General features: G+C 37.7%; 1 protein-coding gene across 3 annotated transcripts; it reads right to left on the bottom strand.

Annotated features, from left to right (window-relative positions):
• Positions 1 to 1,959: 1,959 nt before the first annotated feature.
• On the bottom strand, positions 1,960 to 8,732 carry LOC137244375 (uncharacterized). 3 transcript variants are annotated; one of them, XM_067773305.1, is made up of 9 exons: positions 8,646 to 8,732; positions 8,200 to 8,577; positions 7,961 to 8,129; positions 7,662 to 7,774; positions 6,479 to 6,926; positions 5,698 to 6,409; positions 5,537 to 5,636; positions 2,752 to 3,114; positions 1,979 to 2,692 (listed from the first exon to the last, which is right to left on the bottom strand). In XM_067773305.1, exons 3-6 carry the CDS (start codon positions 8,117 to 8,119, stop codon positions 6,395 to 6,397), a joined length of 735 nt encoding a protein of 244 aa, XP_067629406.1. In that variant the 5' UTR covers positions 8,120 to 8,129; positions 8,200 to 8,577; positions 8,646 to 8,732; the 3' UTR covers positions 1,979 to 2,692; positions 2,752 to 3,114; positions 5,537 to 5,636; positions 5,698 to 6,394. The 3 variants fall into 3 exon arrangements, with proteins under 3 accessions (XP_067629408.1, XP_067629406.1, XP_067629407.1); XM_067773306.1 differs by having other exon boundaries at positions 8,642 to 8,698; XM_067773307.1 differs by lacking the exon at positions 5,537 to 5,636 and having other exon boundaries at positions 1,960 to 2,692.
• Between the last annotated feature and the right edge of the window lie 5,929 nt (positions 8,733 to 14,661).

Below are 14,661 nucleotides of genomic sequence, written 5' to 3'. Positions count from 1 at the left end.
CAATAATATATTAGGCGAACAGTGAAAAGCTGGTCACTAATATTTTTGATTATTTTACATGACACGAACAGCATAAACCTGGTCTGTCATTACTACGTATATTATTAATGAAATTCTGTAATTTTGTTTATTTTTAAGGCTTTCATCTTTATTCAACTTTTTCAACTTGTTTTAATCCTTCTTCTTCTTACTACTTTATAATTTTCGCACATCGCGTTGCAAATAAATTAATTAAAAACCCAAACCCTTACCCTTGCTCATTTATTATTTTACAAAACCTATTTTATTTTGACTATGATTATGCGCCAATGTTTATTTCGAGGCTCAACTTGTACACAAATGTCAAATTCTTTTTCTTATGATTTGTTGGCAACAAAATTTGAGAGTTGGCTACTTTTCAATATCAGATGGCGCAAGTGTCGCTTAATTTACCGTTCTCCATAAAAATATGTACGTGTAAGCTACTTATAATGCACAAGTTTGTGTTAAACTCATCTATATAAAAAAGTGCTTATGTGACGGACCTATAAGGGTGTTGGCACACTTTGCAAGTGAAATTATTTATGCCACTGGTTGGTAAATTTTCTAACATTTTTCGCAATTAAAAACTGCAATATAACAATCGAATACGACACAAAATATGTTAGCAAGTATTTTTGTTGTATAGGGAGAATGTTTACAACAGTGTTTCGCGAAATTTTGTATGTGAATGGGCAAGGCGTAATAAACTTCAATTGCCAAGTCTGAAGTTCCTTCATATTTACAAACGCAACATCTTGCCCTTCAAAAAACGCGATTACTCCATAAATAGTGTAAGGAATACTCCGTTAGGAGTATATGAGTGTTCCAAAACTAATCTGTATTCATACAAAAAATGTGCTCCAATTAACATTGCGATGTCCTAGGAGAGGAGTAGGTGATCCCACTCTCGCTTTGTTTGTGAGTATTCCATAGAGTATATACGTGAGAGTACTTTTCAAAGTACTTTCACTGTAGTACTCCACGGAGCACCCACAGAGGATCATATGCCAAAGTACTAAAGAGGAATTGTGTCGGAAAGAATTATCGGAGTGAATTTAATTTAAAATCAAATTAAATGAAGAAGGGCAATACAACTTTCATATTTTATAATACGAATATTCTTATGTTATTTAGCATTTGCGTGAATAAAGAAACTAATTATACTATAGTATGTATACATAAAACCAGTGCGCGGTTGCATTTTATCAGAGTTGCCATAGTAACATTTTATTATCAGTCATTTGTATGCAATATTTTACTTTTGGCAACTCTGTTCGATCGTCATCGTGTCGTGATTACGGTCGTTAAAAGCGAGCAAAGATCGGATGATGGTGGTCCGCAAACGCATTGCAAAGGGTATTGTTAGAGTACTCCAACATGAAGAGATGGGAACACGTAATCCAACAATTTTTGCAGGGTTCGTTGATTGTGGCGATGTTATTGGAATGAATAAGCTTGTGTCATGGCGGAACAATACAAGGTGGCAGCATGGTGACATACCTACAAACATAGATAAAAGTTCCATCCCTGCAAAAACGTTCCACGTCATTTTACTAGTCATTTTACGGTCATTGTGACTTTCTGCAGCGGTTATATTCATAGTCACGTTTGCATGGGCGTGATGAACTTTTGTGACCAAATTTTCCGTTTCGTTCCTATTAATGTGATCGTACATTCCGCTCCCACTTATAGGATGTGAGCATAGCACTGTGCTGCTCACACACGTCACAATGCTCGTCAAATGGCGGTCATTTTTCCGTCATTTCACTCTACATTTTCGAGCCATTTGACAATCAATTTTACTGCGGTTTTACCATTTATATAACCGCCATATAACGTGTATTTTACCTGCAGATTTACTTTACCTGGAGCAGCCATATGAATAAAATATGAACCAAAAAAATTGAATTTTCAATATTTATTATTATCAATATTATTATATATGTACATGAAATTGGAACTTATATTAATCCAGTTCATATAAAACAGAAGAACTTTAATAATAAATAAACTCGCTTACTTGGTTTTTGTTTTCCAATCTCTTCTAAGCGAACAAAAAAATAATATTAAGCTTTAGACAAAACTCCAATTATTTGAATAATCTACAACTTAAAGCTTAGTAGAAATTCAGATCAAGAATATTCAAAGGTGTCGTGGATCCGATTGCTGTCGCAATTGAAGAACTTAAAAATGTACGACTAGTAATTGAGTCAAGACTTATTATTGTTCTAAATCTAATCATTCAAGCAATAATTCTGCAACCCATAGCAGGAGTATTGATTGGTTTCAAATCTAATTCCGACAGCAATCGTATCACATCCCTTATTATATATGTACGTGATATTGCAACTTAAATTAATAAAATTGATATAAAGAAAAGTAAGTACTTTAATAATAACATAAACTCTCTTAATTGGTTTTTGTTTTCCAATTGAAATCTTTTCCTGTGCAAGCACATCGCTAACCTGTGTTGGCAAAATATATGATTATACTGTCTTCGATAGATAGTCGGACGAGCCGTTACTCGGCGAAGTAGAGATGACCGTTGTGTCGGTGGCAGCTGTTACAACAGCAGTTTCTAACTTTACACCATCCGTACAGTGTGATGAATGCTTCACTGCCTTTTCCAATTGCTTGGCGCCAGCAATTTTTGCTGTTTGTAAAGCTTTAGCTGTAATGCAAATATATAAATGGGTTAAAGTGGTTTTCGTATGTTATTCAACAACTCACCCTATACCATCATCACAGCCTCCTCATCGATTTTGAATATGTGTACTGTTTCAGTATTCAGACCCAGTTCGTTTGATGCAATATTTTCGATTTGATGAATATGTATACTATCCGTTAGGCAGACAATTAGGTGCGTTCGATTCATTCATATACTGTGGGTATTTGAGCCGTAGACGCAATTCATATATTGTAATATTTGTAAACAGTTGGGTTTCTCTGCTGTCAGCATCACCACTAGAGAGCTATTGAAGAAACGCTCGACCAAGATATGTTGCGATTTACACGCATAGATTTTGTCCACCTTGTCAGTTATTGATGGAGAAAATGCGAAAGCCATATTTACCATCCAATACGGAAATGGAACTGTGGAGGAAGAATCATTTTATAAAATTTAATAAAATCAATAAATGATAGTTGTGTTAAAATGGGGTAAAGTATCGTATGTTAAAGTATAGCGAAGTTTGAATAGGTCTCATTCTTCATTCTTAGAAACATGTACGAAGGTACCTCGTAAGATATTAAAAATCCTCAACGCTTTTTTGCAATAACTTAAAAAAAACTCATATTCATCAAATTTCTGTTTAACTTCTACATATCAATAGCTACCTTTACCACCAGAAGGAGTCACTATTGCTTCTACACCTATGCTATTGTTTCCTACACCGATGAGCTTTGTAATAAAATAAACAGCTATCTCCCCAATCTCTCCAGTTTTGTCGCCTCGCGAAACCTGATATTGTAACCAACCAAATCATCGGTGATCTTATTTAAAACATGGCCGCGCCAAATGTCGACAATATGACATTACCCTACCGACTGTCTTACACCTTAAAATTTTGGGTGTGACTTTCATCAGGATCTACATTCCTCCTACAATCCTCAAATCCCTCGCTGGCAGTACCTGGGGAAAGGATAAAGAAACGCTCATGACTACACACAAAGCAATTAGCCAGCCGATTAAGTGCTATGCGTCACCCATATGGTCGCCAAGCCTAAAAATTACCCACTGGAAGAAGCTACAGGCCTGCCAAAATACTGCTCTCAGAATTGCCACGGGCTGTCTTCTTATGTCCCCAGAACACTATCTGCATAATGAGGCGAGAATACTCCCCATCAGGGAGAGAAATGAGATGCTGACCAAACAGTTCCTGTTGAATACCCAGAAACCTGAGCATCCCAACAGACATCTGATTGGTCAACCAGCACCGCCTAGGGGCCTAAGGAGTCATCTCCGTAAGCATTTTGAGGAAATACGGCTCCTGAGAACCCAGCCGTATGAAGCGAAAAAACACAAGCAGGTCCTTGGTGAACTCCATAAACAAGCGTCGGACCTTTATGCTAGGAATTGCCCGGTGAATGCAGTACTCAAAGAAAAGTATCCAAACCTCGCGGAAGAGGAACGCATACTCCCCAGAGAAAAGCGAGTCACTCTAGCTCAACTTCGTTCTGGATACTGTAACAGGTTAAACTCTTACCTATCCAGAATCAACCCCGACATACAAAATGTATGCCCCGCTTGCAATGTGTCCCCACATGACACCAACCATCTCTTTAATTGTAATGTGGAACCAACGCCTCTAACACCCCTTTCATTATGGCCCCCCCTGTCGAAACAGCAAGTTTCCTTGGACTCCCGTTAGAGGATATTGATGATAATTTCTGATCGGTCGCACCTATTGGATGGGGCGAAGCACTGCTACAATAACAACGTGTGAAAGATGGTTGCATCATTCGTTTGTTGCTCCCTGTTGCTTTGCTTATATTTTTTTTTTCTCAATTTTAAACAAATTCGCAACAATAACTAAACTTTTAATTTGTTAACAAAAATAGAAATGCGCAACAAAATTTCAATTGGCAAATCAGCTGACTTCGAAGATTCGAAATTCCTATTCCCCAATTATTGTTCTCTCTAGGAGAAAAGAATTGGAGGAATTTTTCTGCGGTGCTATTAAGGCAATGACCTTTGACCTCGAGTAATTTTTTTTTAGCTCGAATAGGATAGATGGGGACTTTTAATTTTAATATTTTTATGGTAAACTAGAGGTCCTCACTAAAATTTGGCTTTGTAGTAATTTTTGTTATTTTAATTGTCTAAATTAGCCGTTCTAATATTAAAATCGCCACTCTCAATACAAATCAAAAAACAAGTATGAAAAAGTTGTTAACGTTACAGTGCTTATGGATTCATTTTAAGAGTGCATTAAAAGAAAAAAGTTTTGTTAAGCACATTTTTAAAAAGGAAAGGAAAGGTTACTATATATTCATATCGGCTGCTGAGTGGAATATCACCAAATCTCGGCTGCCGTTCCAAAAAATTCCTTTCTCAGAATTCGTTTGAAGAACGCCCTATCTTAGAATTTGTTTCATAAACACTCCAGCTATTGTCAAAATGTGTTGTATTTGAGCTCAGATCGGTCATTTTTGAAGCCAAATCTGAGTTAGGGCATTCTTCAACCGAATTCTGTGATAGGGCTTTTCTAATATACGGGGTTATTCAAATATTTTCTGAGAAAGGTGCTTTTCGAAACGGGACCCGAGACCGGGTGATATTGTTGTAGCAGTGCTTCGCCCCACCTAACTGCTACAACAACAACCGGGTGATATTCCAATCAGCAGGCGATATGGATATAAGGTTTCATTTAGTTGTCCCATTTTTACTGAGCTTTTGTTTTTGTGCCTTTCGTTTTACGGATATGTTTAGATATAAGTTTTTTATTAACTTTTAAAATAAATCCATTTTTAACTGCCGGCCGTTCAAACTCTGAACCCTATTGTATATTCTTACGATTTCAATGAGAATGATTTCCCACACACTGAGCACGAGTATGGTCGCTCGCCGGTATGCATACGTATATGGCGCTTTAGCTTAGATGAAGTTGTAAAATCTGTGAATTAACGATCAGTAAAATGAATATCATTTACAATCACAGTCTTATAAACCTTTACCCTTGTTGCAGAAATTGCACGTATATTTTCGTTTGGGTTTTGGCGGCTGCTGAATTTTAGTGGCCAAATTTTGCTTTAATTTAGCCTCCTCCTCCTTTAAGGCTGTCATATTTCGCTCCCGCGTTTCTGGATCTTCGTCTTTGTGCGTAGTTAAATGCGTACGTAACTCCGTAAAGTGAGTAAAAGTTGATGGGCAAAACTCAAATCTATGAATATTTTTGCCCAGATGTGTACGTAAATGCGACAGCACTGGATCGCTTACAGCAAAGGTGCATTCGCAGTATTCGCATTTGTATGGTTTTCCACCGGTATGAGTACGTATATGACGGCGTAGATTTAGAGCGTAGGTAAAGCTTTTTTTTTTTAAAGCTTGTTGTCGCTGAAGTTTCACTGCCTTTTTGAGCGCTTTGAAAGCTTATGTGTGATGATGCATCATCACCACCCAAAGAACTATTAGACTGATCTTCGCAATTTTCCTCTAGTATAGTAGATGGTCTGAGAAGTCTCACCATTTTCAAAGGTGAAGTTTGTAAAGTGGTATCGCCCACTATTGTGGAGTCCCACATTTTAGATGGCACTTCAATATCTTCTAGTAGTGTTACATCAATACTTTTTAAAGGAGTTTCATTATCCAATTGATGCTGCTCCTGTACGCATAAGTCATGCAATAGACGTTGCAGTGATTGTGCTTCTTCATCTATTTCTTGTAGTTCTAAGATTATATTATTAAATTTATACCACGCAATCTTATCAACTTTCAATATGTTGTATATTCACTTACCTTGTTTACAAGGGATTTTAAAATAGTTCCATCGGCGCTGCGCTTTTTAGCATCTTCTTTAACCATATCCTTGTTCTCGCTATGTATGTACTTAAATAGTGTGCTGTCAGGATCGGATGCTGTTTTATCACACATTTTTTCCAAAGCCATAAAACTTTCATCAGACGTACGTTGCTGTTGGCATTCAAATATAGTTTCGTCACAAGATGCCTTAGTTGAAAAATTATAAGGAATCCTCTTTATAGTGTTTGCATTGTTGGATTTATTTTCATCCTTTTCAAATAGTTTGTTCATTGCATTTCCGCTAACAGCAACGTTACTTTCGTGTTGATCCACATTCGCTACATGAGGAGCTGCGCGTGCTTCTAGCAAAGTTTGTAGATCCTCCTCTAAATCCAAGCTAAAGCGTTGGCAAGATACCGGCTCTTTAGCAGGCGTTGTAGCCTTTCTAAATGTGTTCGTGAATCGAGAAAAAAATGTTGAAGATATTGTTTGTATTAATTTTTAATAATAGGTATATATTACCATGCTAAAGTGATTTATCTTTTTAATGGTAAAGTAATAAAGTTCTACAAGCTAGTAGCTACTTTTTAGTCAAAGATTTGGAAAAATTTCAAATTCTTATATAGTAAGCCAATTTACTCTACAGTATTTAAAACATCCATCTCCATGCTCACTCGAATGGCTCATCATAAACAAGCATGCAATTTTAATGATATACATATTTATAAGCATTTACCGTTGCATGACAAGTAATTTCTTGACTTTTGCACGCCAAGCTTTATTTGCTTGACATTTTTCCAATCCAGACATTTGTATTCAGGAAAATTGAAAAAGAGCAACAAACATCCAAGTTATATTTTGTTGAACCACAGCAGACAAGGCGCGGTAATCTTCCAGGGTTTTCGTTACGAAATATCTTTTCCAGATAAGCTTATACCACTTGAGCACGCTACGTTGTGTTATTATTTTATCCAATAGTTTCTTAATGGTCGCCCCATCATTTGAAATTGTGGCCTTACCACTGGAATCAACAATATGCTTGTCCATATTACGTGAACCCAATGTAGTGCGTACAGCGTCCACAAATGAATGCGAGGTATTGATGTTGGATACGATGAATATTTTTTACATAAAAACTCATGTACCCAATACAAGTTCAGGCATACCGCCGATAACACACCTTTTAAACGACGTTGTGTCCAAATCACTTAGCGGTTTTTCTTCTATGATTTGTAGCAATACTTCAACAAACGTTGGATCATGTATGGGATGCGACCAAAGTGGACCGCCCATCTATATTTGGGAATATAAGAAACAATTTGGTGTGAACAATTGGTACCAGTTAACCCTCTGAAAAAGCGACTGACGCGCCTTTTTGAACGGACATAACCGTTTAAACGGTTAAGCACCAATTAAGTAAGAAGGAAAAAATTTGATTTATTCGAGTTTAAATACTTAAGTGGGATAGTTGAAACTTACATGATGTTTATCACCGCAATGCGCACAATTTGTATTAACATTTGGTCCAGTTGGTATACCGAATTTTTCTTCCGCATTGCCTTTATCTGAGATATTGCTTTTTACAATACCCATAGGCTGTAGCGTATAGGTATCACAACCAGTGCATTGAAATACCATTCATTGTTTGCTGTGTTCATAATATAAAGATATGGTAAGTAATTGGATTGTGGTAAAAGGCCAAAATGCTGTATACCAACCTCATGCTATATTTACACTTCGCTTGACTACTATGCATACGCACAAATACGCGTATATTAAAATTGGCAGAAATGCTCAAAAGTGGCTCAATATATTTTCCATAACGATTAGAGTGCGTTTCAATGCAATGCAATAGTATATGCAATCCCATCTCATGGCAGCATTTCATACGCAAAGGCACAGAACTATATTTGGCATTGCAGGCTTCAGGCGTATTGCCTGCCAGCACAGCCATATCATTCGCAGTTACAAGTAATGAACCCCCACTCGTCAGTGATTGTATAGCGCCATCCGGAAAGCGATTCGGACAACCATAAGGATCTAGGTCTATAACATCGAAACGCTTCTCATATGAAGTTGAAAGGTACATGAGAGTCCTATTGCGAATTTCATTGTTGATTATTACAGTTAAATCACTAGCTATTGATTCGTATATCAAACCTACATTGCATCCCCTTCGCTTGGCACAATTAAATGTTCCACTCCATTGTGTCGCATATTTACGCTAATGGAATCTACTGCCACCTTAGATATATCATTTGCAACAATTTCACGCACGCCTGCCGCTTTAAGCGGCAATTACCCACCGACGTGTGCCGTACGTACGGACGTTTGTCGTACGAAACACGTTTGACCGAACCCTGAAGCCCGTACGAATCAATGTGTGCGTTTGTGTACATGTACATAACATATTTGTGTGTATTGTTTACAGATAAGCACTGTTGCCATTGCCCATTTTGCATGCATGCTTATGGAAACATCAACTTTTTCCAATTTAATTTTTGATGTTGTAAAAGGATAGAATTAATATTAAATAAATATAAATAGATTACATATTTATAATCTGCACTTTTACATAATTATTTAGAATTATTTTCACAATTTTTCAAACTTTAATTAGGTGTTTTTGCATAAAACTGCAAACGGTCAAAAATTAGCGCACAAAAGTTTACTAGGCAACTCTGTCTATTGAGAGAGCAATCAGCTGACACGTTCTTACGGAAAAAATCAAAATTGTTTTGATTTCTACGTTCCGGGCTACGTACGTACGGGCGTTGCACGTCGGTGAGTTTTCGTTTACATTGCACACTCATAAGATAGGTCGTGTCAGCTGACACGTTTTTGGTACGTACGTTCGTGAGTAACTGCCGCATAACGCCGCATTACAAACAGCCAAAATCTCTCAAATATCAGCTGTTTCCTCTCATAGAGAAATAATGTAAAAAAGTACGCGAACAGAAATCCATCAAAAACTATCACAATTTGCGAACAGCTGATGAGTTATTTGGCAGTACAAAAAATTATAAAAAGTTGAAAACATGGAAAGCTCGTAAAGTTTGTCCATCTTGTTCCACGAGAGTCACCAATTCATCCAGATGTTCGCCCTCATTATTTTCATTAACACAAACCTTTTCCATGCTTTATTTTCCAGCTGCAATACTTGAATCAAATTTCGCAATTTGCGTAAATTACAATCAGCAGTTTTTCGATCAGCTGTTTTTCTGTTAGTAAATTGATGTTGCCAAAAATTTTACCAACAGAAAATTGCAGCTCTCAGCAAGATGAAAAGTCACTTTACTCTCTCTCTCTTTCTTCATTTTTTGTTGGAGAGCCGGGTACGCGAACAGAAAAACCTGCAAAATTTGCAAAATCAACAGAAAACCGGAATACCCGAACGAAGCTAGTGCCGAATTAGATGTATTTTCATAATGACCTCAACGTCTATTATCAGAATGTTAGGGGTCTAAATACTAAACTTGTTGATCTTTTTCTCCGTTGTCATGACTTCTGTTATGACGTTTTGGTTTTTACTGACACATGGTTGAAACCAACTGTGTTTAACTCTGAGATATTAGCATACTCATGTGAGATCTTTAGAAAAGACCGACAAAACAGAGTTGGTGGAGGCGTGTTAATCGCCGTACATACCATGTTCTCTGCTGAGGAAGTGTATTTCGATTATTCCGCTGATGTTGAAATCCTCTGCGTGCGAGTAAAACTCTTATCTACTTATAAATATTTTGTAGCGCCTTATATTCCGCCTCAGTCAGATATTTCTATATACTTAAAATACTCATCCCTATTAAAATTATATATTTGCTATGTCAAGGTCTGTTGATTCTGTCTTAGTGGCTGACGACTTCAATCTGTCCTGTGTGTCGTGGACGTTTATTGACGGAATGCTAGTTCCCACTTCTTCTAATGTTGTATTCTACGAGTTTTTAAATGACTTTGCAGACGTTGATCTGTATCAACTTAATAGAATTCATAATAAATTTGGCAAATATCTTGATTTGATATTTTCATATTTGATATCAAACTGAATTCCAGCACTTTCGATATGCCTGGATTGTCTCAGTTTACCGGTGCGGAATACTTCTGATACGAATGCGTCTTCTCGCCGGTTTCTATTTAGGAAGGCCAATTGGTCTTTACTACTCGATGAAGTCTCTAATATAACTCGATCTGAGTATGACGGTGATATTGAAGCGAGCTCCATCCATTTCACCAATGTTTTACATACATTATTTCTCAAATATGTGCCTTTTTCCAAACCCTTTTCAGCACCTCCAGCTACTGCTTGGAAATCTAGATAACTTAATTATCTAAAAAAACAAACAAAAAATACGCTTCTTCAAGCGTTTCAAATTATCTGGCTCGTATAGTGACTATCTGCATATTCTATCTTGCGCCTTAAGTACAACAGGCTACATTTATGATGCTATAAGAATTATATGATGAAGATCAAGCATCGGATCTCTTTCAATCCAAAATCATTTTATTCCTTCGTCAACACCAAAAGAAAAATTAAATGGTTTCCTGATGAAGTATAACGATCAGATTTCTAGTAATGACTCCGAGATTGCTAATATGTATGTTTGCTGACTTTTTTAAATCTAATTATTCGACTATCCCTGACTCCCCTCTGGTGGATTATCAATATATGTTGCTTCACTTAACTCAGTAGTAATCCCATATATTCATACAGATGAGGTACTGAGGCATCTGGAAAGTCTGAAAATTTCCTACTCCAGTGGACATGATGAAATACCATCTGTTGTGCTAAGAACTTGAGCTCAATTTCTTTGTCAATCCCTTACCTGCTTATTTAATGCCTCTTTGAGGCAAGGGATATTCCTTAAGAAGTGGAAGGATTCATTTATAATAACAATTTATAAAAGTGGGAGTAGATCTTGTGTCACAAACTATAGAGGAATAGCCAAACTTTGTGCTATTCCAAAACTATTTGAATCAATTGTCCCAAACAAACTCGCTTTTACAGTATCTTCAGCAGTGGACCTTTCACAACATGGCTTTTGCAAAGGTTAGTCCACTGTGTCTAACTTGCTGTTAACAACCCTTGTATCAATTAACTTCAGGACGAACTGCGAAGTTGATGCATTTACACTGATTTCAGTAAGGCGTTTCATAATGTTTCCCATTCCTTACTCCTGCTAAAACTAGATCGATTGGGTTTTCCATCGCTACTTCGCTCTTTGGTTTCTTCGTACTTGGAACGAAGAAAGCAAACCATTGTGTTTAACAGTTGTTTGTCTGAATTCATCAATGTATCTTCTGGAGTTCCCCAGGGCGGTCACTTTGGTCCAGTGTTGTTCCTGCTCTTCATTAATGACCCTCCCAAATGTTTTGAAGCGCTGCATGCCGCTGATGATGTCAAATTGGTTATGCCCATTCGCTCACCTGGAGATAGGGCACTTCTCCAATCGGATCTGAATAACCTAGTTGAGTGGTGTGATGTGAACGTCATGTCACTAAACTTACCGAAGTGCAAGTTTATGTGTTTTACGTGGAAATCTTTTAAATCCCATCAGTACTTGATAGGCGATTATATCATTAAGCAAGTCACAAACTTTACTGATCTTGGCGTTATAACGGACCCTAAACTGGACTTCAAATTACATATCGATTCATGTGTGAATAGGGCTAGAGGGACTTTGGCTTTCGTAAAAAGGTGGCCAAAGGAATTCAATGATCCCTATGTCACTAAAACTCTTTTTTATCGTTAGTAACACCTATATTGGAATATGCTTCCATTATCTGGAGCCCGCGTTATCATTTTCACAGCGAAAAATTGGAATCGGTCCAAAGCAATCAAGGAATCTACCTCCCTATTGCAGCCGGTTAAAACTTTTACAGCTCCCTTCACTACAGAGCCGTAGGGAGATGATTGGTGTTCATGGTAAAACTATTCTATGAATATTATGGTATTCGTGGTAAAACTATTAATAGGGATGATAAACAGTCCATTTCTGCTTGGCGAGGTTATGCTTAATGTCCCTTTTAGGCCCCCTCGGTATTTCCAACCGCTATATTTAATTACATGTAAATCGAATTTTCAAATGCATGAACCTCTTCGTTGTCTGTGTCAAGATTTCAATAATCACTGCAATAATATTGATACTTGTGACACACTTTACAGTATAAAAAAATATATTGTTACGAATATTAGCAAAACTAAGGGGTGCTGCTATCTCTAAGCCGATGCTAAACAGTGATATCATGCACATCCATAGATCAATCATTAGGTATCTACATAAACGAAACAATAATTGCGTCTACACATATGTACCATGTACGTATACGAGCAGCGGAGAATCAATGCACAAACACATGCATATATCTGAGATACTCCTGAAAGTATGCAATGAGAGAGGCTATAAAATCGTGCAATTGTAGTTACAGCTGAGAAGTTTGAGAGCTGATGGCATCTAGTAGATTCTGGAAATGGAAGCGCCTAGAAGATGGGAACGTCGAAATCAGAGAGAAGGCAGCAAATGTAGAGGCGCTGGAATTCAGTTTGATTTGAGCTATCAAGCAGTTTCGATTAAGACGCTATCTAGCGAGCCATAGCAGTATTATTTTTGAGCTATCAATCAGTTTGGTTATTAAACCAGGTAGTTGCAAAGTATAAGTGTTATTGTGAAGTACTTTAATAAAGGCCATTTTTCCATTATTCAATATTAGAGTTATTTATTCAACAGTTTAGGGATTCGAACTTAGCAGAAGGGAAAATAAGAGGATTTGCAGTAAAATCGTTACAATTGGTGTCAGAAGAGGAATTGTTGAATAAATTCAAGAGGACAACAAGGACATGGCAAAGTTCAGTGAATTGAAGATCCAGCAACTGAAGAAGGAGTTGGAGAACCGTGGATTGAATACAACCGGCATTAAACTCGAACTTCAGGCACGACTACGAGAGGCAATGGAAGCAGAAGGAATTAACGTGGAAGAGTATGTCTTTCATCTTGTTGTCGACGAGACAACAACAAAAATTTAAGAGAAAAACGAAACATCGCAGACAGTTACGAGCACAGACTTGAACATGATATTGGCTGCAATAACTGCTCAAACATCGACAGTGGCATCTCAGCTGGAATCGCAGGAGACACGTTTAACATCCAAGATGGAAGAACAGAAGACATGTATAGCATCACAACTAGAATCGCAGGAGAACCGTATAGCAGCGAAGATTGAATCACAGGAGACACGTATCTCAGAAATGTCGTCAGAAATAACATCTAAAATTGAAGCACAAGAGGCACGTATATCAGAAATGTCGACACAAATTTCAGCACAGGTATCATCGCAGATCTCTGCACAACTAGAATCGCGTGTGGAAGAGAAACTAACGCAGTTTCAGGAAGGGTTCAGTGGTCGACAAGATAAAATGGAGGCCAAGATAGATGCTTTAAAAGATCGTATACAGGAGTTGCAACTAAATCGCCCAGCAGTTTCAGCGAGTAATCCAAAGGTAAAAACACCATCCTTTGACGGTTCTGTTCCTTTCCAGGTCTTCAAGCTACAGTTTGAGAAAACCGCAGCAGTGAACAACTGGAATGCGGAAGATAAAGTTACTGCACTGTTCGTGGCATTGAGAGGGCCTGCAGCGGAAATCTTACAGATGATTCCAGAGTACGAACGGAACAGTTATGAAGCATTGATGGCTGCTGTAGAACGACGTTATGGAAGCGAGCATAGAAAACAGATATTCCAAATTGAGTTGCAAAACCGATACCAAAAAGCAAATGAGAAATTGCAGGAGTTTGCTTCAGATATTGAAAGATTGGCTCATCTTGCAAATGCGGACGCACCCGTGGAATACACTGAAAGGGTAAAAATCCAGAGCTTCATAAATGGCATACGAGATGTGGAAACGAGGCGGGCTACATATGCGAATCCAAAACTAACATTTGCTGAAACTATATCGCATGCACTGACTCAGGAAACAGCCTCACTTTTGAGTAAGCCAGCGTACAAAGCTCATCGCGTGGAAGTTGAAAGGCCAGACTGGGTAGACGCAATTTTGGAAGCATTGAAGGGTACGCAGCAGAAGAATAATGATGCAGTCAAATGCTTTAAGTGTGGTAAGCCAGGGCATATTGCGCGTTATTGCAACACCAACCCTAACAGTTCCTACAATGTGGGTGGTCGTAAACGCC

The sequence above is a fragment of the Eurosta solidaginis genome, chromosome 3, assembly GCF_040869045.1.
Source record: "Eurosta solidaginis isolate ZX-2024a chromosome 3, ASM4086904v1, whole genome shotgun sequence".
NCBI classification, from domain to species: domain Eukaryota; kingdom Metazoa; phylum Arthropoda; class Insecta; order Diptera; family Tephritidae; genus Eurosta; species Eurosta solidaginis.
This window is presented reverse-complemented; position numbering and strand designations above follow the sequence as displayed.